We start from the raw sequence: 25811 nt of genomic DNA on the forward strand, positions 1-25811 counted from the left end.
TTGTAGTCACCATAAACTACAAAAAATATTTTAGGCTGATTTCAGAACTGTTTTAAAGAATTAAATTTTATTTATCTTCTTGACTACATTTAGCAATACATTATATATTCAGGTAAATTATGATCTAAGAATGCCTGTAGTAAAAATAAATAAAATTGCTATAGACATTATATTAGATGTTTTCATATTACTTTGTTGAAATATGACTATTTTCTTAATGATTATTAGGAAAATAGTAAACCATGTTTCACTTTAGCATTCAAAAAAGTTACAAAATTCATTATTCTTAACGACTGTATATGCACCTAGCTATCAGTCAGTAAACTTTTAGACTAAACATAAATTAATTACTCAACATGATGTTACATCCCTGAGAACATAATTGGCATGTATGCAAACTTCAAATGTGGGAAAATATAAGCATGTTTACAATAATATCCAGATCATTCAGTTGATTTCAAAGATGAAACTAAAGTGTCAAGATCAAAAGACTGTAAAATTCTGAATTATTATAAATATCATGTGATTTAATTTCTATAAAGAAAAATGGTATAAGTGTGGAAACTAATTATTCATTCTCTGAAGTAATTTTTAACTAAGATTATGAATAAACAAACTTAAATCTGCACAAACAGCAGACTTCTTAAAACTTGGACACACAATTAAATTGGGTCAAACAATAATTGTTTCATGATTAACTGGAATAAAATTCTTCATGAGCAAAAACTGCGCCTTCAGCTAAGTGTAACAAATGTGATTAGGCAAAATTAACAAATAAGAATTCGGAGATTACTTTTTCTAGTCTGATATTTAATAAAATATTTATGTTATTACATAAGTATTGTATTTCTTGTATTGTTTTTTTACACTTTTGAATATACCTATTGATGCCCCCCTCCCCTTTTTTTAAAGTTACAAAAAAGCATAGTGTGAAAGTTTCTCTTTTGTCTCACCTTAATAAAGAAGTATAAAAATATATTGTATACAGTTTCTGCATTATATTTATAAATAGAGCTATATCGTAAGGAAATGAGCTTTTCTTGCTTTTCATTAGTACTAGCTCTGAGATAGCTATGGAAACTGAGTAAATAGTAAGTCAGTAAAGTGCCCCCCGCCCTAAACACAGACACCCATTAGTAACATTAGAGAACCCAGCTGAAATTACTATTTAATTTGACCATGAAAGAGCCCAAGTGTGGATTGTATGTTAAAGCTTAAAATTGTATGTTAAAATGCCATATATGCTAATATTGAACAGATTTATGTTGGCCAAGTCCTTAATATCCACTAGGTCATATGGTTTTGCTTACATCACAGCTGTTTGGAAGTAGACAATCATTGTATAGTCATTCCCAAAATTTCATTCATTTTATTTTAAATAATGAAGAAATTCCTGGAAATAATTACTTCATTAAAACTAGCTTGAATTAAACAATATATAACTATGTATTTGAGAACTATATCTTCATGTACACAAAACTTCAATACAGGGAAAATTACTCAAATATGTAGGTGCAGAAAGCATTTATTTAAGTAGGAGCTGCTGTGGTATCAGCAACATATGCTAATGCTGTGACCTCAAGCAGACTGCAGAATAATTAATACAAAGGCCAGGAGGAGGAGTTTTATTTTATCAGTCAATAAAAGTGAAGTACAGTGTGCATTGTTTAATTAATACTAAGATGAGACTAGCAGGCTGTTTATGAGGATAATCATGGGATATATAGCAGTATTGAGAGGAAAATGTAATGGGCCAAACTAACCTCTAAATAAAATACCACATGATGTACAGCAAGCATTTTTATTAAATGAATAAAAAAGCACATTTCTAAAACTTGCAGTTAAATATTCTTTTATTTTAATTTTGTGTTAAAAACAGACAATTCACAGTAGTTTTTGTTTGATATACAGGGTGTTCGGGATAAATTTGACAGTTTCGTAAGGAAAAAGAAAATCTTCTTTGTATCTATTAAATTTAATGAATTGACAAAAAAACATTACAGGCAGAGTTAATTACAATACTATCAACAAGATTTACTCAAAATAACCACCATTAGCATCAATCACAGCTTCAATTCTGCTTCGGAACCTCGAACAAGCTGATGCTACAGTCTCCCTGGGAAGGGCCGCAAAAACTGTTTTAATTTTATCCATTAACTGGGCTTTTGTATTACTGGAAGTGCGATTGGTGTCTTTTTCAACTGCGCCCCATACAAAATAATCCATGGGGTTAAGGTCTGGGGAGTTTGGAGGCCAAACATTTGGACTGGTGAAGTCGTAGAAATTTTCAGACAACCATTTTTGACTTTTCCCAGAGGTGTGGCAAGGGGCCGAATCCTGCTACCATACATACGGCCTACCATTGGCTACCCTTGTTATCCAGGGCTTGACTACAGTTAGCAACTCCACGAACAAAGCCCGAATTCCAATGCCAGGGTTCTTCAACACCTGTTCCTGCAGATTTGCGAGGAATTCTGCTGTACGAACACAATCAGATCGTCTGCTAGGGATCTTTCTTCTTGCTACATCCTCGTAGTCACCATTGCAAGTCTCTAGTTCATGCCTGATTGTTTTTACTGTATTCAGGGAGCATTGGGCAGCAGTCGTAATATCCTTATTTTGATGGCGGGCACGAATCATCATGATACAAGTTATTCTCTTCCATGATTCAGGTGGGTTCCAGCTATCCATCCTTTCTGACATCTTGTATATGAATGAAGAAGGGTCCAAACTTTTAAATGAAGAGAAGTGTGTGTTAATACATGTAACTTACGGAAAAATATAATTAATTATAAATATGTCAAATTTATCCCGAACACCCTGTATATGTAAACAAACATCATAGAAAAACTTACCTAGCTTATTGAAATATTAACTGCTCACTCAAATGGACAAGGTTTACTCGCCCCACTGATTTTTTTGAAAATATGGTGAAAGTGTTAAAAAAATAGGTAATAAAAATAGAGACAGAGTACTAATTAGTAATACAATGCAGTTTTGTCTGAAAAAAAAAAATGATGTGAAAAAGATTCGATAAATAACTACTATTATTTATCAAACTCATTTGCTTAGTTGTACAACATATCAAATGAATTAATTTTTATTTTTTTTTCCTCCCGTGTATCCAAGAATATATTCATTCCATTTGAATGATTTTTGCAATTGTTTGGTAAATAAGTGAAATAAAATGGAAATGTTTTGAGAGTGAAGGAATTGGTTTATCCAAAAAATTTGTGAAATTAAAATTTGTTTGCCACAAAAATTATATTGATATTAATGTTGCCATGGATGTTTAGTACATAAGCTACATATTATTTCTTTTGTATACTTTCTATATGCACATATACTTGCATTGTAAAATTTTTTTTTTTAATGTCATGGCAAGTATAAATTCATATCAAAATCTTAGAATAGAAGACACCACATGCATGTGCACACACTAACACTTGACTTAAACTTATTTTTCCAACTCCATAAATAAACCTATTTTCTTTTACTCTTGACATAAGAAGGGGCATAAACACATTTTCAGCAGATGTAAATAAGTCACATCAGCTGGTTCTTTTCAAAGACTTTTTGGATAGCATGATGTATACACAAAGTAGTATCGGCAAATTTTATTTGCCAATTATTTAGTTAAAAATGTGAAATATTTTTATCTTAAGTTTTGGATGTTAAATATAATACCACACTAAAGACAGAATGGTATTATTATATTTAGCATCAAAAGCATAAATGAGATAAAAAATATTTCACATTTTCATTCCTTTAAACTTATTGCAATATAATTTAGTTGGAACACTAACATTTAAGAATAGAAATTAACAACAAATCACTAAAGGAGGAGGGGAGTATAGAGTTGCGATTACCATTTTGCCCTTACATCCTTCACACAAAAGCTGATGTACAACATACAAAATATTTACTTTTATTTTGAATAAACAGATTAAACCAATTTATGGAGAAGATAATTTGTGCCAATAAAGGTTTTGTTGATTTCTATCAGGCATATGACAGCATTAACAGAGGAAAGTTATACGAGATTATGATATGCTTTGGAATACCAGATAAACCAATAAGACTTAAAATGTTAATAACTGAAAATTTGGAAGCACAGGTTAAAATACAGAATTATTTAACAGTTCCTTCAGCACAAGAGATAAGACTAAAATTAATCAACAAAAAACCAAAATAATGATTAATACCAGGCAGAATTACCTTAGACAAGTGTAAAAATTGGGAACTTGAGTGAAAACAGTGGAACAATTTAAATATTTTGGAATAATAAGCACAAGCTAACCAAATAAGATGATGAAAGTGCAGAATTGAATAAAGAGAGGTAATCAGGCTTTCTGTTTTCTCTCTCTCATGTGTACCTCAGGTCAAAAGATATTCATTGGAAGATAAAATATATAAATTGCTAATTGTTACCTATGGATGTGAAACTTGGATATTTACATCAAGAGTGGAGAATTTGATTTCAGCTTTTGAAAGGAAAATTCTTAGAAAAATATTTAGACCAGATAATGGTCTCTGGAGAATCAGATATTTCATGAATTATATCAACTTTATAAAGAATCCAGAGTAATTAAATTCAAAAAGTTGCATTGGGCAGGGCGGTATCCTTAAGAATACAATAAATAATAAAATTGGTGAAAGACCAAAAGGAAAACCTACAAAAAAGATGGATTAGTCAAGATAACCACATAATATAATTTCCAAATGTTGGACAAACAGGGTTGGAGGCAACAAATCCAGGAAGCCAAGGCTCAACTTGGGCTGGTGATGCTAATGACTATTTCAAACAAAAGCAAAACTAGTTCATCTAAAAAATTTTTGGATTTGAATGTCAAAGCTTTTTATTGAACAGGTTGAAATATTTGGATGTGTGGCTGTTTTGTATGCCATGCCGATTTAACATTTTTTTTAAAGTAGGTTTTTGACAGTTGTATTTCAACATTTATATATATATATATATACACTGCTCAATAATAACATAGTTAATAAGACATTTTTATTTCATGCATTTTCTCTTCATGTGAATTTATGCACATCTTTATTTTGGAATGGTGCTAGTAATGATTAGGTCATATTCTGCAGATTTACCATTATTATTAGTGCTTCTGTTTTCTAGATTGTTCTAGAACATTTCTCCAGGTTTGGAATTCATCGAGTTACTTCCTCTGCTGCGTAGATCTCTAACCAAAACCATGTGTAATTGCTATGCAGTTTTTTCTTTATCAACTCTCCCCTAATGACTGAAATTCCTCTTCCTCTACTAAAATCTTCATCGAGACCGTAGTGCAAAAATTAGTCTGAATTTCCCATTTTGATGTGGCAAATTTTTTTGCTTAGTCAGAAAATTTGTCATATTTTTATTTTAATCCTTTATCCAGGCATGAGCAAACAAGTTTACACATGAAATACCCTCACAGCTAGGCTACTTGCATTTAGAGGCTGTTAACTTAATCTGCTTCAATATCTCATAATGCACAGCACACCATCCTTTTGGATGTGTAATTGCTATGCATTATAAGGGTCAACTAGCATGGGATCTAAGCTCTCACTACTGTTTTCCTGGTTCCAGAAAAATAGTAATGCTTTAAGTTGATGCCTATGCTAGTACATTTGGTCATGTTTGTTTGTGGTTAAGTACATATTGCATACAGTTTGTTTGACTGAGTTTCAATTTCTAGCCCATCCTCGTTCATATCCAGATGTATACATCACAAGGAGGAGATGGGGGGATATTAGTTTAACTAATGACCCAGCATTCCCTAAAGTGAAAATTTAAAAAAAAAAAATTGCATGCTTACTATATATATTTTTTTAGAATGTTGTTTTCATTAACAGGACATTGTAGTATACAAGATTTGGCCACACAGTATAAATTTGATTTTGTCAGGTGTAAGATTGTTTTCTCTCTGCAAATAGATTATAGATGCTAACTTATAGAATATATTTCTTCAGTAAAACAAAAATTATATTAGAATTAGAAATTTGAAGTCTGATCTTCATTTTAGTGAAATATAATTCAGTCCTTGCCAATATTCAGTACTGGTTTTTAATTTTTTTTTAATGATTTTTGATAAATTTCATGACATGAAAGGAAATATTTTCCACTTATTATTCCTCTTCAGCAATTTATAACTTTTTTTTCAATACTTTAAGTGATGCTAGTCATTTTATTGTAGTCTTTATTCAGTAAATCATTCCCTCCATTATAAATAATATTGTATGTGCCAAAATAAACTTAATTTACAGAATACAAATTTTTTTTTTTTTTTTTTCGCATCCTGGATTATGTTCATAACCAAATGTTGCTAACTGAATTTTAATGGACCAGTTATCAGAATTATTTCTGGATTTGACAGTGTAATCTTTGTTGCATGGATAAATCCATACATTGCATATTTCAAATTTGAGGATTAACAGAATAATTACAATGAAGTTATTCAGTCATCCTGAAACCATTTCTAACATTGGAAGAGAGAGAAAAAATGATTTTCAAAAAGTGAAAACAATTAGTCATTTCTGATAACCGATGCCTTGATGAGATAAAACATTACTAAGACTTTGCACTGAAGGATACTTGAGAACATGCTATTACTTTGTAGTTTATATTTTTGGCATATAACGTACTTTATGAAATCTCTTTTTAAAGAAAGCATTTTTTTAAAAATAATCCATTTACAATGGCTGTTGTAAAATGTTAAATTTTTTTATGAATGTTGTATTTTAAAAATTATAAGTACAAAGATCTAAATAAAATCTTGTTTCATTGATAACATTGTTTAAAGAATTTTAAAATTTGATTTTATGCTGCTATTGCAATCTATTTTGAAAATGTTTGATGATTTTGTACAGTATTATTAAAAATAAATTGGTTAATTATTGAAAAGTGTTTCATAAATTCAAAAACCAATTCTTATCAGTGGATTGCATTTACTTTATATTGTTTCAAAATTCATCCTAGAGAAATCACGCTTGGGCTTTTTGAAATGAGTCATTACATTTTTCAGGGGGTTTAATGTTTTAATATACAGTGCATCACTATATAAGTAACACCATAAAAACAAAATAACTTAAAGATACCAAGAAATTATATTTTCTTGGTTTCATCCTTTATCCACACATAAGAAGACAAAGTTTGTGCGTAAAGTAATTTCACGACTGGCAGCTAATGACTTCACATCAACTGCCTTAGTATCCCATAATAATAAACATAACTGTCTCCCAGACAGGCAGATTAATGCATCTTGAGGTTAGGAGATCATTTCATAGTCAATGCAGATTCCAAAAATAGTTGCTAAGACCTATAATGACTTCTACGCAACACAGCTGTTGTCTTCCATTTAATGCTGTGTGAAGGGGGTTATCCAGAGCATGGTCTGTCACTCTTGACTTGCCATACAGACTATTTCAGATGTAGTTATGTTCTTCGATGCAGATGTTTAAAACAAGAAATTGCAGGCATGCTTTATATGCTCCAGGAATTACGTAGATCCTTCAGAGAGTGATTGAAAGTTATGATCTTATCAGGGATAAGATCAGGTGCATTGATACATTCAGGAGTATCTATTATGATATATTAGATACCTAACAGGGTGCACCATGAAAAAATGAAGATTGGGCATTAGGTCAGAAGCTATTATTAAAAAAAAAACTAAATTTTGCAGCATGTAAAAAAAAAATTGACAGTGCAAAGGTACTCAACCTTGATTTTGGTCCTACTACTGATGCTGAGTTTCTCAGGAGACTAATTATTACACAAAATAACTATACTTCTGTATTTGAAGAAATCTGGCTGAATTCAGTTGAGGTAGAGGTGTTTGCATGCAAAAGCCAATTATAAATCTGACACAGGAACTCCTATGAGTCTACCATTGGTCTGAATGCTGAAGATTCCTTGAATTTAAGCAATATCAACTACTATATTGTACATTTGCAGTCATTTGATTTGAATGATGCAATTTGTAGAGGAAAAGGAGGTAAAAATTCTTTTGACCATATTTGCTAATTTCTCTCATTAACTTGGGGAAAAAAACTTCTCTTAGAGACCAAACATGGAAATTTTTTCCCATCTACTTGTCTTCCAATAAGCAGGGTGGTGATCCCACACTAGCAATGATTAAACAAATTAACAAACATCCTTACAATGGAATTTGAACCTACACTTTGTTGATTGGAGAGTGGGCATATCCACTCAGCCAACCAGACTGGCAAACATTTGGTATCAAAGTGGCAGATTAATAATAATTCAACCTGGAGCTGAAGTTACAGCAGAGTGAATTTATAATAGCTGGCTTATGAGTTACAACTACAACCCTCGATTACAATATCAAAACTATAACAAAAAGAAGACAGGTGGCTGCAGGCTCTTGGTGCAAAATATAACTTACCAAGGGCACTGTGGCAAAGTAGTTAGGCTGGTAAAACAGCACCAGCCCCATGATTGTAGGTGATTTAATTTGTAAGTATGGAGGCAGCCATACGAAGTAATCAGAAACAAAATTATACATTCCATATTAATTTCCATACATGCTTAATGTTGATTATAAATGTTTTATTATCCTTATTTACTTTTGATACTATTCAGGTTAACATTTAGCTAATTTTTAAACATTTGTTTAAATGAAAGTAGGGAAATGGCTGCTAACTGACAAGCTTGTAAATAAAAATTGTTGTCCGTGATTCAGCATTTCTTTAACGTAATTTTTTTTTTAAAGAATAAATCCAAATCTTGCATTTGCGAAAGCAGCAAGAGATGTGTTTCCATTTATACCAGTTCTTTGCTGCTGTAAGAGTACCAAAATATTTTTATTCCCTTGTCCCACTTCCTACATGTTCATCATTTGTACATAACTTGCTAAAATACTGTACTGCAAAATCATATATAGTCTTAGCCAAATAATTGCAAAATGTTATACTTTCACAATTGCATCTGCTATTTTTTTTTTTTTTAACTGTTCAATTGTAAAAAGTCTAGAAACTCTCTGGAGACTTTGTAAAGCATCTTGGAAAATTTCAGTGTTTAGGCTCTAGGCTTTCTGGATTATGTTGAAGGAAAAAAAAAAAAAATAGTCTGCCTACAGAATCAATATGCATGAGTTCCTGTTCATAATAGTGCAATATCAAGCAGCTCATACTGAAAGTTTGCAATTTTGTAAATTCTCAAATACTAACAAAAAATTAAGTTTTAATGTACAAACATAAGTTGCTTACTTCATATAACATGATGGATATTTATCATTCTTGCATTTAAAGTTCATTTGGAAGATTTTTTATTTTTTATTTTTTTAAATTTAAAGGTATCTCTCTTTAAAAAAAAAAAAAAAAAAATCAACCCAAAAATGGAAATGACAAATTATGATGGAATATTGCACTGAATGCATGAAATCAGTTAATTGTAATGTTTTGCAGCAGAAATTTCAAAGGTTTTTCAAAAGATACATACATTCCTTAGCCAAAACATTATAAACCACCTACCTAGTAGTGTGTTGGGCCTCCTTTGGCAAAAATAACTGCTTGCACCCATCTTGGCACTGACTACACTAGACCATAGGTGTCCTGAGGTATTCTGGACTGACTAGACCAAATAACATTGTGGAGGTTAGTGCCCAAGCAAGGCACTAGCAGATGCTACATTGAATATGATTCTCTAAATGTAAGTCAGGATTCAAAACAGGAGAATTAGGCAGCCAGTGGAGCACACAGAATACTTGGATATACTCTTTGAACCATGATTTCACAATGTGAGCCTTGTACCACAGGACATTGTCTTGCTGGAAGATTCCAGATCCATCTAGCCACATTGTCACCATGTAGGGGCAGTATCATCCAAAACAATCCCCAGGTAAGAATTAGCAGTCAAGGTGTGTTCATTGGGGGGGGGGGACAAGAGGATGCCCACCACTGACCTGTTTCTGGCCAACCGTGCAGTATGATTGGCTGGAAATGTGTGGTCAATTTTTTGGCTCATAAGTGTATTAGTATCAATAAATAAACCATTATAATTTAATTTTTTTTTTTTTTTTTAATGTGGACAACATATTGTCCCAATTATGTTTCATGAAAAGAGAGGGACAAAATTAGTTTTATGTTCAGTCATTTCTAATTACAGGCTTAATACTTTATTTTGTATATGTATTCTCAAAAAATAACAGTACATTTGAAATAAACTAAATCCCTCCTTGTAGGATTACCATACATATTCTCAATTATGTTTCATAAAGAGAGGGAGAAAATTAGTTTTATGTTCAATCATTTCTAATTACAGGCTTAATACTTTTTAGAAAAGTTTTCATATTCATTTCAAAAAAGATTTACAGTTTACATGTAGTTCAGAAGCACATAAAATCATGATTGCATTTTCAGTATATTCCTTTTTTCTAGAGCACTCATTTCTTTCAAAAGACTTGCAACATTAAATCGGAGGTGGTGAAATTGGGATGGTGAAACCTAGAATGACAATTTAAAAAAAAAAGTTCATTAAAACATCCTATTAAATTAGCTATCAAATAACAAGTTATGAGATAAGAATCTTTACTTTCTCTAAATCATTAATCAAAAGAATTCCAAGTTGACAGTGATGGAGTGTAGCTTTTATTAAAGTGTTAGCCTCAATTCTATTTGCACACAACACTACTTAAATATATCTGTAATTAAAAACAGAAACATGCATTTTTAAAGTTTACATAAAATGATCATCTCCACACAGCTTTGGTTCCTACATTTTGCAAGTACTGCTGGTTTTGGCAGGCTGGGCAGTATAAGAAAAATGTCTTATTTGTGTACCAGACATCATTAAAATGGCACACCTTTGTTTCACTTATATTATAAAACTAGGTGTGGGTCTACCTCTGTGTGATTTCTTTCTTTGCAAAAAATTTCGACTAGAAAATGAATTTCTTAACTGTCTATTATGTACTTACACTCTTCCCACATTATAATTTCATTTCCTGTTACAATAACCAGTAGTAAACATGCTCACGACAATGAACAGCTGATTCTGAAACTGAAAACTAATTCAAAATTGAAATATTGGGAATAAGCGAGACAAGATGGAATGGACAGGGAATGACCAGATGAGTCCAGGAGAAACAATAATATACTCTGAAAAAAAAAAAAAGATGAGGATAGTGAACATGCAAAATGCAATGGTGATGTCCAGTAAAGCAAGATCTACCTCAATATTCATAAAGTGAGAATTATAAATGTATATACACCAACTAATAATACAGGCAAAAAGAAAAATATGAATTTCATAATATATTACAAAAAAAAAAAAAAAATAGATCATATAAATCCTAGAGATATAATTATAGTAATGGGGGGGAATCTAAATGCTAAAATAGGAAATGATCATAAAGGTAGAGAAATGGAGAGATTTTACTGGATTTCTGCATGGTGAATAAATTAGTAATAGAAGGATCCATCTTTAATAAGCATAAAAATATAAATAAAATAACAGAGCACCAGATGGAAAAAAACTTAACCAAATTGATCATATGATAAAGCAGAGAAAATGGCGAGGATCTCTCTTGAATGTGGGATCAATGAGAGGAGCAGATGCTTATACAATTTTTTAATAATAGGAGAAATTAAAATAAAATTAATGACCATAGAGGAAAGTAATGGGCAAAAATTGAAAGTATAACAAACTAAAAAATCATCAAATTCCTGACATTTTTTACATGAAAGAGGAAAAAGATGAGAATAAACACTACAAAAATAAAAGAAACAATTGAAAACAATAAAAATATGAAAATACTAAGAAAACATTTATCAGTTAGTAAAAGTCAACTGCAATAAAAGATAAGAATGAAACTACAATAAGGAACCAAGAACAAATCCAAAACAGAATAGAATTTTATAAAGAACTCTATAGTGATTCTTCAATAGATAAATCAAATATAAATAACTCTTTCCCATCACATATGGAATTCATTCACCTCAGATGAAATAAAACAAGCATTAAAACAAATAAAAAATGGAAAACGTCCTGGTGAAGACCTAATTCACATAGAATTAATTAAATGGGAAGAAAACAACATAATTCACCATGTTACAAACGTACTAAATCTATGCCTAGAAGAGGGAAAGATACCAGAAAACTGGAAAAATGCTACTCTGGTACTGTTATTTAAAAAAGACAAAGAAGTAAAGAACTATAGACCAATTAGTATTCTTTCTAATCTGTATAAAATTCTCACAAAAGTAATAACTAACAGGTTAACCCTTCTTCTAGACTCAAATCAACCTGCAGGACTCTGTAAAGGATTTAACACAACTGATCACATTCATGCAGTAAAACAAATAGAAAAAGCAGAAGAAAACCAATTGCCTCTCTGTTTAGCCTTTACTGATTATGAAAAAGCATTTGATTCCATCAAAATTAATGCAATAATCAAAGTACTCCAGAATCAGGGAGTTCCTGGAGAATATATGGACCTCCTCCAAGAATATACCACAAGTAGCAATAAAATATCAGTTGAAAAAGGTGTCCGACAAGGAGACTCTCTATCCCAAAATCTTTACAGCAGTCTTTCAAGAAATATTTAATAATATAAACTGGACAAACCTTTATATAAAAATTAATAACAAACTTAACACACCTGAGATATGTAGATGACATAATTTTTGCAAACACTCCAGAAGACCTTAATATAATGATAGAGACATATCATGAAAGGAGAAAAGTTGGCCTAAAAATAACCAGAGAAAAAACTAAAATCATAATCATGTTTAATAATTTTGTAACACCAAAAAACATAATAGAAAACAATTTCTTGGAAAGAGTATCTTCATATACATATTTAGGTCATCCTGTTGATCTAAACTGTGGACTTCAAAGCCTGGAGTGCATTCAGAAAATTGAAGAGCATTTTTCAAAACAATGATGTCCAGCTCTGTTTAAAACGGAAGACATTTAACCAGTGTATACTTCTAGTCATCACATATGGTTGTGAAACTTGGTCTCTAACAAAAGCACTGACAAACTAGCAACAACTCCAAGAAAAATGGAAAGACTGATGCTAGGCATCATTTTAAAAGATAAGAAGCAAAACACCTGGATAAGAAGCCAGATTCGTATCACTGACATCATTCTTCACCACAAACAACTAAAATGGAAATAGGCTGGACATCTATCCAGAAGAGAAGATGAGCGATGAACCACCATACTAACGAACTGGAGTCCAAAAGAACGGAAACAAGGCCGAAGACGTCCTAAAAGAAGGTGGAGTGATGAATTGTCAAATTTTGTTGGGGAAAATTGGTCAACCATTGTGAAGAACAGAGAAAGGTGGAAGGAACTGGAGGCCTTCATCCAGCAGTGGACAGAAAAAGAAATGTATTACATTATTACATACACAACATATGAGGGAAAAACAAAACTCAATGAAGAAGCCTTGACTGTTGGATTAAGAATAAATAAAATAAAAGCGAAAATAATGAAAATAAGTAATAAATAAAAGACTGGATGATGAAATCTGAGAAGCAGTGGAGAACTTTAATTACCACGGATCAATACTAGATAAGTAGGGAGAAGCAGAGGAAGAAATAAAATCTAATATACAGAGAGCACAGAGAATTTTTAACATGTTAAGGAAAATATGGAGATCAAAGGAAATATGTTTAAAAAACAAAATCAGATTATTTAATACAAATATTAAATCAGTTCTACTCTATGTATGAGAAACATGGATGACAACAAAAGCAATCAGGCAGAAAAAGCTGCAAAGATTTGTAAATAAATATTTAAGAATTCTACAAAAACATGGTCAGAAAAGATATCCAATAAACAAGGCAAAAAATCTAAACAAAACCAATGCATGACATCAGGCAGAGAAAATAGAGATGGATAGAGCATGTACTAAGAAAAAATCTGAAAATGACAAAAGTCAAACAAGTATTAGAATGGAATCCCCAAGGAAAGAGGAAGAGAAGTAGACCAAAGATGAACTGGCAGAGAGGAATAGAAGAAGAGCTTAGAAAGAACTGCACATGTGAAGCACAAAATAATCAGATGGAGATAAATGAACAATTTGTTCAGAATTCTTTAAACAAGCATTTATTCTTCCTACAAAATTCTATAACTGATGGTCACAACCTTGCTGAGCTTAATTCTGATTTGTGTGGTTTTTTATCAACCTGAAGTCTTGGTTCCTTGCTCTATTATATCCACTCTCTCCTATATATGAAAAGTTATGAATAAGAAACCTGATAAACACTTAGGAGAGAGAAATGGAAAATTAAAAAAAAATTAGTTGCTGATGACTGCATCTATTTAGCTTTATTATTAAAATACTTTACACTATGATTGTATTACTGACATTTCATGGTAATATTTACTGGCATGCACAATCAGATTTTCAGTTAAAGCAGCATTTTCTGATGAGAACTTATTTTATCCTTCTGGTTGTTGGTGCTGATGAATATAATCCAAATGCATGAAGATGGAAAATGTCTACGATTTATAGAATGTGTGACTATTAGAGCTGATCCAAGTGTCTGATAATATATTAAAGTGAAAGATATTACAGATCCAGCCATATTTTTTAGCCAAATAAAGAACTTTGAAGAAAAAAAAATTATTATTATTATTATTATTATTATTATTTTAATTTACCAGATTTTATTTATGCATAGATTAGATTTCACTGGCTTGATAACTGCTTCAGTAATTAATTATGCACTTACCAAGTTAAATTCATGATCACTTATCATGAATTTAACTCTCTGACATAGGATTACATTAAAAGGATTTTGCTCTCTCTAAGTTTCTACCTAGTCTCTGATGAGAATCAAACTGTTCAAAACAATTGTCAGGCCAGTGAAACTTAACTTAAACATTTCCTGGGCAGAGCTTGAGTAGTGCATACCAAGCAGCTCTGACGCTGAAGGTTATATTTACATAAACTCTGATAAATTTCGAAACATTTTTTCAGGTTTCTTTCGTTGACTATAAAATGGCCAGCTCCACAATATCCTCCATTTTAATATCATACTTATGCCCTATTGAAGCAGCCTTCCAGCTCTATACTTGAGTAGTAATATATTTCTGTGAATATATGCATCTCCATTTTAGTTTTAAGATCCTAAAAGGGAAAAGCTTTTAAAGATATGCCACAGTAGAGCAGACCTTAATTCACCAATAGAAATTAGCATTATAGCTATATCAACATTGCCAATTTTTACTATTTATTTTCAATACCTCTTTCTTCATTGCTATAATATAATCATTATTAGGCTAATCCCCCTCCCCTTTACAAATTAATCATCTTCACTACCATTAACTGAATTTGAAAGTCAGTTCACTATTCTGTAACCAATGAAAGCAAGATTAGTTACACATCTGCAGTAAATAAAGCTATTCTATTCAACATACATCTCACAGAGTTTAGTTTCCAAAGACTTATTTAAAATATTGATATGCTAAGTCTGAAACCATACCGTTAGTAAGTCTTGTTTCTTTTTGGAAAGGTAATACGAGAACTTGATTCACATATCATCTGGAACAACCTACTGACCAGTCCTCTGAATTATGCAATGTAGCCCAATGTTAAAATTTTTTACTTCCATATTTGGATATTTTTGGTCATTATATCAATCTATACTAGATCTTCCTTTCCCCATTTCAGGTTTCTAATAGCTTTTGCTACATCAAGTATTGATAATGTACTTGCATTTCTCTTGGATATTTTCTACTGCTGTTCTGTCATTTAATAATTTTTAAGTAATTATTCCAGACATTTTTTCTATCATGCAAGGCAGCGGGGGGGGGGGGGGGGTTCTGATAAACACCTAGAACAAAAATTATATTAAAGCAACTGATATAACCAAAAGAAAGAACATACTAGTAGCAGTTATGAAGGTAACTTATGTTCTTATATTATATCTTTGTATATTCTTTCTTGTGCTTATATCAGTTCCTTTAATATCATTTTTGTGAAATTTTGTTAAAAATTTTCCGACATCGATTTTACAGAGGGCATCACAACTCATGTGGAAAGAACAAAACTGTACATTACTGTATTTTAATGATTAGATACTGATTGTAAACTTGTAAAGATAACTGACTAAAAGAAGGACATAGAATTATTCATGAGTTATAAAATATTAAAGGTTCAAATTGTACATTATGTTGATTTAATATTAAATTCTGATGTAAAATTGTAAGAGTAACAGAATGTAAAAGTATTTTTGCCTCAAGTTAAGAGGATTAGACAAGATTATGTTGGCAACTTGAAAGTGAACAAAGGTATTGAAGGTCATTCAGATGTGGAGATTTTGCCGCCAAAACTGAAGGTCAAGACAACAGTGAAATCAGTATATTTACAGAAGATTCAGGGGTCTCCGACCCTAAAACAAGGAAATTCGGAATCGTATAAAAGAGGTCTTGAGAACCTCAAAAGGAAGCTCTGAGTTTTTTCTTCTTGCTGCAGTTTGGTGGCCCGCTTGGACTTCCGAGATTTCGTGGCATTGTGACCCCTAGGCACGGGGAACCAGGAGAGGAAGATTATTCTTCGGAGATGTATTTTCAGTAACAGAACATGCTACCTACAGTAGACCTAGAACCGATGGTGAGCTATGCTACAATTCCCGGAAAAGGACTAAAACAGGACAACTGCTATGAGCCGTTCAGCAAAGGCTAGTATACAAGATGGAGGAAAGCAGTCAGCAGAACCACCACAAAATCTTCAAAGCTGGTAGGACTGTATATGTTTCTGCAAATTTCTGAGTAGATTCTATTGTATTAATGCTGAGGTAATGATTAAGAATTGTATGTCCACTGAACATAACTCTGTTAAAATAATTGTGTAGTTGCTATAAGAGAAAATTGAGGCTGAGAGTTAGCTAGTATATATTTAGAAGAATGTTAACCAACGATGTAAATTGTAACAGCCAGAAATTGCCTAGATTTGTAAAGCAAGTTATTTAAGCATTGTAAATAGCAGGCCTAATTTGTAAGGTTAGGATTTGAATTTAAGATAGGCATCAGAGAGAAATTGTTCAATTGTATATTAGATTGTATAGTTGCCTAAGGTAAAATAAACCTGTTTTGTTTGTTTAAAATTTATCGTATGATCTTTGACCAATGTCTCATAAAAACAACCGAACCTGTGTGCTTAAATTAGAGAAATTGCCATGACTGACTAATTAGGAATTATTTTAGAAAGTGATCTGTTCTATTAGTGTTATAACTAATCTTCTTGTGTTATAAAATTAAAATAATAAAATATAAAATTAGAATAAAATTCAGGATGGCACAGTCGACAAAGAATATAAATTTTTCTCGAGTTACATAGCATGGGAGATAGTTAACTAACTGCAAATTGCCTATTTTAGAGGCTCTTTCACTAACAGCGCTAACACTTGTAGGAAGTATAAAGGATTGTAAGCAGGTAAGGTAAGTTAATCGGGTTAGATTAGAATAAAGTAAAGAGTACTTAACAGAGAGTTTGAAGATAAAGTAGACATAGGAAGGATAACGACAAAAGAGTAAAAATAATGCAAAAGGTGCAACCGATATAGAGAAAATAATTAACATAACAACTAATCCAAAATATTATAATGGCGCAACTGATATTATTTTACACTAACCATTATTTAATTCATGACAATCTTTACCTGTCAATATCCCCTCTCTCATTGGTTCAGCTCCTATTAATGAGACCTCAATAAAGGTCAAAACTGGTCTGGATAATAATACCTCCTATAATGCATGGTAATATATACATATGAAAGGGATGCATTTTGGAATACTGAGACACTGTGAATGTGAAGTAGCCTATTACAAGTAAACTAGTCATGAAGATGCTTCATGAGCCAACTGGTATGCTCACATTTGAGTAAAGAATTTAAAACAAGGACATAATTTCTTGTATAGTATAATATACTTTATGAACAAGTAAAAAAAAAAAAACTTTCTATATGAAGATGGGGTATTCAGGTTTATACACAAGTAGCAGAGTTTTCTCCTGAAAAACTGAAGTTTTTCATCTCCCAAAACAAACTTGGCAGAGAATATATACATTCAAGAGACATACAATATGAAGAGATAAGATACGAAACAGTTGCTCTTACATGCAAAAAAGAAGAGTGAGAAAGTAAAAGTTGTGAGTCTGTTGCCACAGTATAACAGAGGAAAGCTGAGACAAAGAGTGATGATCGCAAAGGAGTGAGTTTGATGGAAGGAAGGATTTATACAAAATGGATGGCTTGAATTTGAATTTGACTTTAAAAAGTGCTGATGGTGGGGAGATAACTGAAGTAAACCAAATAGTTGAATTACTGTGATCATCTTGCAAGATGTACTATCTAGGTGATGATACTGCAAGAGAATATTGCAGAACCTGAATGTGAACCCAGCCATGGAATTAGATCGCATATAGCCCATCTATATGAGAAAATGCAAGGAATTATCAGTTCCTCTGACCAAGCTGTTTAATTTAAGCCTCAGTACCGGGAAGTGCCATTAGAATGGAAAGAAGGCAAAATAATTTCTACTACATAAAGGAGGCTCCAAGACAGAAATAACAAATTATAGATCAATCAGCATCTCAGGGGTGTTGGTCAAGGTATTAGAGAAATTGGTGAAAGACAGAATTTAGGACTGGGTGGATATGAATATAATACTCTATAAGGAACAACAGTTTTGTGATGGGTAAGTCTTGCCTTAAAAATTACTAAGTTTTTGCCTACTTTTTATAATAAAGTGACAATGGACTTGGATGAGGAAAATGGTTACTCAGTGTGATATTGCTAGATTCTGCAAAGCATTTGACAGGATTCCACATAGAACCCTGTTGCATATATTAGAGCAAATAGAGACTGATATGAATCTGGTGATTTGGATTAGAGGATGGTTGAAGGACAGATATCAAAGAGTGATTTATGGAGGAGTTGAGTCTAGAAGAAAGCATGTGACTAGTAGTGAACCGGAGGGGGGGGGGGTCAGTACTTGGTCCTGTTTTATTTAACTTGTACATCAATGGCACAGGATGACTTAGACTAGCAGTATGGTGAAAGGTAAATGACTGCCAGTTTAATGTGGCCAGGTCTAGGATGATGGACTTTGGGAAGAATAGATCACGAGCTGTGTATTATATTGATGGAAATTTCGCCATGGGTATGGATATTTATGATTATCTGTGATAATACTAGTTGTAGTTATGGGCGGTAGATGGCATTGTTGTAGATGATGATGATGATGGTAGTTGCACTTCGTTGTAACTAGTGGATTGAGTGGTGGAGACGGAGAGTTGTAGACTAGATGCCCTCCCTCAATGAGTCTTTGGACTCCCTGAAGGTGGCACGTAGTAATAATAATAATAATAAATGAACTGCAGAAACAGCTGTGGACAGGGAGTTGAAGCTTAAGAACATATTGTACAGGTGACAACAATAGTATATCAGATTAAGTGGTTGTTGAAGAACACACTAATAAGCAAGGATAGAGAAGTTATTGTTCTCATATATAATGCTCTAATAAGGTAACATCTGGAATACTATGCACAGATCTGGAACACTCAGATTCCGTGGGGATAAATAAGTGGTGGAGGGGATCAAGAAGTGAATGACAAAGATTGTCTATGGGCTAAATGACAAGCAAAAAAAAGAGGAGACATGATAGAAGTATATAAGTTATTAAAGGAGATTTATAGGATCGACATTGAAGTATTTTTCAGTACATGGCAAGGAGGGAGAGATTAAGGGGTAACCCATGGAAATTGTATAAGGGCATGGTTAGCAAGGGTGTTAGGACTAGATGTTTTGATTGGAGGGTGGTGAGCGAGTGAAATGGGTCGCCAGAGGTGATTGTGAGTGCTACGTAAATGAATTTAACGAGAGGTATGATAGGCAGCGTGTGAATAATGGATCTCCTGCATTAATTATTCTGACTACATTCAGATACCTGTATAATAATAGTAATACTGGCTTCATAGCCATGGCTGTAATTCAGATCTATTCCCCCCCCCCCAGCTCTTGTAATGGAAGGAACCATTACATTATAGTTCAGATAGTTGAAGTGGATAGTAATTTTGAAATTATGGGCATCTTTGCCAGACCTGGTTAAGATGCCCATAAGCCATTTTTTTGCCTTAACATAAATGTTTTTATGGGTTTGTTGTTGTTTTCCGCATTTTCCCCATTGGATTTTTGGTTAATTTTTTATTGTTTAATGATTTTTATAATTCTTTTTTTTTTGGGGGGTGGGGGGGTGGTTCTGATCTGTAGTGTTATTTATATATGATGTCTTTCATGGTTGGTGATGGGAAAGAGTTAAAAACTAGGGGCATACAATATGAGGGTGATAACTAATATTTAAGGAATTGACAGCATATACTAGAAATATAAATTAAATAAACTTTAATATATACTTTCCGATATTTCGGCAAACGTCACGTTGCCATCTTCTTGGGAACTTAATACAAAGACACGTGCACACAAGTACTACATAACAGCAAATGAGAACTGAAGCTAGGAAGCTAATGTTTTCCTAAAGTCCTGATGGTGCCCTCTGGCAGGCTATATTGGTGGTTCTTGGCCTTTGGGCTGAAGTTCTTCTGATAAATGTTTCCTAAATTTGGGGCAGTTTCATGCATCCAAATTTGTTGAGGTTTGGCATGTTCCTAAGGGCTGAGGCTGATTCCATGAATAGTCTTTCATACTTGAACTTGCTGCGGTGTATGACTGTGGCTTTCTTCCATCTTATTCTGTGGCGAGTATCCAGAGTGTGATCTGCAAGTCCAGAGTGGCTGTACTGGTGAAATCGGATGTAATCCTTGTGTTCTAAGATTCTGATATTTGCTGTCCTGCCTGTTTGGCCAAAGTAAGACAATTTACAGCTGCAAGGGACCTGGTATACACCAGGTAGGTCTAGGGGAAGTGGTTGGTCTTTAGTGGAGCAGATAAGGGATGCCAATTTTCTATGTGGTCTGTAACAAGTGGTTAAGTCATGTTTTCTTAAGATTTTGTTGATTTTGTCCAAGGTGCCTCGGATGTAGGGAATGGTGATGGATTTAGTAATCTTTTTTTGTGAAATGGAGGGGGTGGTGGGTTGGGGATAACTGCGCTAAGTATTTTCTGGATTTTTTGTGGGGGGGGGGGGGCATTGGCTGAGAAAGTGTCAAGAATGTGATTTAGTTCAGTGGTTAGGGCTTGATCATTGGAACAGATTATTTTTGCCCTGTTGAATAGTGTCTTAATAACTCCATATTGTTGTGAGGGGGGGGGTGATGGGATTGTTGGTGAATGTATCTGCCTGTATGGGTGGATTTTCTATAAACTGAGAAAACCAAGGTTCCATCAGGTTGGCGGGTGACTAGTGTGTCTAGGATGGGGAGGTTATTGTTTTCCTCTTTTTCCAGGGTGAACTTGATTCTAGGGTGTGGGTTGTTTAAGTGTGTTAGGAAGGAGAGGAATGAAGGAAGGAGAGGAGCTATTTGGCCACATGGCCCGGCCATGTGGCCAAATAGCAAACACATCATCAATGTAGCGAAGCCATATGGTAGGTTTTTGTAGGGCTGAGTTTAAGGCTTGCAAGTGATGACAAGCACAGTGGTAAAAAACACTGACCAGGCATGCAGTCAGGAATACATATCCATACTTGAAGTAGAAAAAGCCATCAAAGGCTTGAAATGTGGAAAGGCAGCAGGAGTAGATGATATTCGACCAGAAATGCTGAAGTATGGTGGTATAAGAGTCTTACAGTGGCTGCACTGCATAGTTCAGAAAGCCTGGATAGAGGGACGAATTCCCGATGATTGGAGTAGAGCTCTCATAGTACCCATATATAAAAAGGGAAATAAAACTGCATGTGAGAATTACAGAGGTATTTCCCTACTGAGTGTTCCTGGCAAGATCTATGCAAGTATACTTGAGAAACGGTTGAGAAGAATTGTGGAAGAAAACCTTGGTGAAGAACAAGCTGGATTCAGGCCAAATAGAGGCTGTCAGGATCAGATCTTCACTTCACGACAAATAGTCGAGAAAGCATGGGAATATAACAAAGATCTGTATTTAAGTTTTGTCGATCTGGAAAAAGCATATGACAAGGTGCCAAGAGAGAAGCTATTCAATACGCTGCAGTTATATGGTGTCAATGGGACATTATATCAAGCAATACTTAGTCTTTATTTGAGTTGTAAGTCAGCAGTTAGAATTGAAGGAAGTACAGGAAGATGGTTTAATGTTAAATCTGGTGTGAGACAAGGATGTACATTATCCCCTCTGTTATTCATTATCTATATGGATCACATTATGAAGGAAAGTGGTATTAAACATATCAAAATTGGAGATGTTAATGTCAGCTCTTTGCTTTATGCGGATGATGTTATACTTCTAAATAAATCCGCTACAAGTCTGCAAGATTCTCTGACTAAATTGAATAGCTGTTGTAATAGATATGGTATGAAGGTCAGCAATAAAAAGACAAAGACAATGAAAATAGGCAGAATCATTGAAAATGTCAACTGTGTTGTGAATGGAGAACCTGTGGAACAAGTAAAACATTTCAGCTATTTAGGCACGATTTTTACTGAAGATGGTAAATTAAATATAGAAATAGACAACAGAATTAGCAAAGTTGGTATGGTGGGAAGTCAATTGAATAAATTCATATGGAATAAGAGAGAAATTAGTCGGAACACTAAATTAGCTGTATACAAGACAGTATTCAAACCAGTTTTAACTTATGGATCTGAGAGCTGGGTTAGAAGTAAAACACTTGACCAAAGACTAGAGACCACAGATATGAGAGTCCTGAGAAAGATTGTAGGCGTGAACAGATGGCATCAATGGCAGTATCATATTAAAAACGAGGATATTAGGAAAGAACTTGACATTGTCAGCATCCAGGAATGCGTTAGCAGAGCTAATCTCAGGTGGTATGGTCACTTAAACAGAATGGGCGAGGAAAGATTAGCAAAACAAGTGTTCTCTGCCAGGTTGGCAGGAAAACGACCGAGAGGAAGACCAAGATATAGGTGGATTGATACGGTACAAAGTGCTTTAGACGATAGAAATATAAGATCTGATAATATTGGAGTGTTGACAAGTAACAGACTGATTTGGAGGGAAATTGTAGATAGGAAATTAATAATGATGTAATTTTTTTCATGTAGTACTATCATATCCTGTACACCCCTTGAGGGTACATGGCAGGAATTTGATGATGATGATGAGTTTAAGGCTTTCTCTTCAAAAGTCTCCATAAAGAAGTTGGCCAAGGGTGGGGAAAGTGGTGAACCCATGGCTGTCCCCTCTATCTGTTTGTAGAATTTTTCCTGCCAAACAAAATAGCCTGAGTTCATTGTAAACTGAAATAGGGCTGAGATATCGGGAGGAAATTTAGCTTGGATTAGTTCTAGGGTTTCTTTGAGGGGTACATTGGTGAATAGGGAGGAGACATCAAAACTGACCATTATGTCATTATGTTGCAGTGTAAGGTTTTTCTATACCGGCTTTGAAGTGGGCTGAGTTTTTTATGTGGGATGGTGTGTTGCCAGTATAGTGTGAGAGCGCTTTGGCTAAATGCTTGGCTAGTTTGTAAGTTCGGGAATCAATGCCATCCACTATGGGACGTAATGGCACATTTTCTTTATGTATTTTTTGGGAAACATTTATCAGAAGAACTTCAGCCCAAAGGCCAAGACCCACCAATATAGCCTGCCAGGGGGCACCATCAGGACTTTAGGAAAACATTAGCTTCCTAGCTTCAGTTCTCATTTGCTGTTATGTAGTACTTGTGTGCACATGTCTTTGTATTAAGTTCCCAAGAAGATGGCAACGTGACGTTTGCCGAAATGTCGGAAAGTATATATTAAAGTTTATTTAATTTATATTTCTAGTATACGCTGTCCATTCCTTAAATATTAGTTATCATGTTTAACCAGCGTATAAGCCTCTCAACAAGAATATGAGGGTGAAAGACATAAAAATGTCTTCCACCTATTCCATGTGGCATCCTGAAAGTACTCTCCACATACTGCTAGATTCAGATTTCTTCCAGAGTGCAATCTGGAAAAATAACTGAGAGAGGAATTATCTGTTAGCTGGTTGGAGTCTCCTGATACATAACCATCAGGTTCAGGCCAATGTAATATTCTGGCTGGTCCAAGTACCTGCCTTGAATGGTCAGCACTCATCACAAGTAGAAGGTGTTTCAGTGGGTGGTGAAAGTCATCTACGACTTAGAGATCTAAATGTCACTCCCTCCAATTATAAGGTATTTTGTGTGTGTGTGTGAAAATGCTCAACAAGTTTTCAATCTCATTTGTGGAAACAGGCTACACCACAAAAAGTGGAGTTGGCTATATCTGAGAAAGGCTATGGTGCATACCATAACATTAGTAGCAAAAATGATACAGGACGTGAACTGTATCAATCTTACTATCGTGCTTGCTTTCAAAATTTTAAAAAGCAGTAATGTTCACTCTGAGAATATTAAAAACCAGAGGTTACTCATATTATTTCAGTCCTGTTGAAGATGTGTTTTGTATTCTCTCTCTCTCTTCTCACAAGTAGATATTTAAAAATAAATAAATAAATATGTATACAGTAAAACCCCTTTTTTACACTTTTCAGGGGACTGATGGAAAAAAAATGTAAATAGCAGGAATTGGCTTTTTTTTTTTTTTTTTTTTGACATAGTGCCACATTGCTTTGCATTGAGTTCAATGTTTGACCTGTTTTTTACTATCGTGTTCAAAGTGGACATGGAGAGTCCAAGATCTTTTGCTAAATGTACACTTGTTCCGGCATGCCAATCTACACGTCACAGAATTGCCATCTTTTCTTCTACCAAAATACATTTTCTGTCTTTTTTCTCCATGTTGTTAACGTGGATAATCCACCACCGCAACTCTCACACGCTAAATTACATAGCAGAAATTCTACAATATCAATTCGTACTGCGATTGAAAAATCACGGTATCGCTCATCACTACTGCAAGCCACCGTGATGGCGGAAACGAAACTACAGCCGAAAGCAACGCCACCTGGGAACAGAAATGCGCAGATTTCTGCAGAAATCGATTTGAAAATCAGTATTGCTACCCGAGAAAAAATGCAAATCACGAGAAATAACATCCACATCAAGTTCTTAATGGTGGGAAAACAATATATCGTAAGAATAAGCCTTAAGACAGGACCAACAGAAAATGACGTAAATGGCAGGAAAACGTAAATTGCGGGAATGTAAAAACGGGGTTTTACTGTATATATATATACATACTAATCTTGTTTATTACAATCACATCTCCAAGGAGAAATGTGATGCAGATAGTCTACAAGTTTCAATTTCACACTACTCAACCCCTTAAAAGTAACACTGACAAAATTATTTAACAGCACAAATAAAATGCAATTAGTTAATATACATATCTGCTTACAATATAAAATGAAATCTTATTTTCATTAACTTTTAAACAAATTTTCACTGGTCCATAAATTCATTTAAAATTAATGTTTTCCATGCAACACAAATGATTCTGTTACTGAGATTTAAAAAAAAAAATACCTCAAATGTTCGTATTTTCCCATCAGTGGATGTCAACTCCATGAGAATTACTGGCTCTAAAACTCGACTTAGAACACTAGAATAATTAAAAAATAAATAAACAGAGATCAGCCTGAAATAGTTGAATTTGTTCCATCAAGAAATATGAAGCTATCATATTTAAAACAAAGAAATGCTACGAAATACATTGAAGTGTCATTGAATTAAGGATATGAGACACTATACAAATCTGAAACTCCTGTATTTGCATGTATATATGGCCAAAACAGTGGTTGTACTTAGC

At 33.5% G+C, this 25811-nt stretch overlaps 1 protein-coding gene across 2 annotated transcripts in view; it reads right to left on the reverse strand.

Annotated features, from left to right (window-relative positions):
- Window positions 1-10091: 10091 nt before the first annotated feature.
- The window catches only part of LSm-4 (COMM domain containing 5 Like Sm protein 4), a 70775-nt gene continuing 55055 nt past the window's right edge, over window positions 10092-25811 (reverse strand). For both annotated transcript variants that reach the window (XM_090395045.1, XM_090395044.1), the window contains exons 6-7: window positions 25529-25604; window positions 10092-10461 (exon numbers count right to left, since the gene is read on the reverse strand). In XM_090395045.1, the coding sequence (XP_090251171.1) occupies window positions 10360-10461; window positions 25529-25604 (178 nt within the window). In that variant the 3' untranslated portion in view covers window positions 10092-10359. The remainder of the gene's footprint in view (window positions 10462-25528; window positions 25605-25811) is intronic.

The sequence above is a fragment of the Typopeltis vanoorti genome, chromosome 6 (assembly GCF_054136105.1).
Source record: "Typopeltis vanoorti isolate ZY-2024b chromosome 6, IOZ_Tvanoo_1.0, whole genome shotgun sequence".
In the NCBI taxonomy this organism is placed as follows: Eukaryota; Metazoa; Arthropoda; class Arachnida; order Uropygi; family Thelyphonidae; genus Typopeltis; species Typopeltis vanoorti.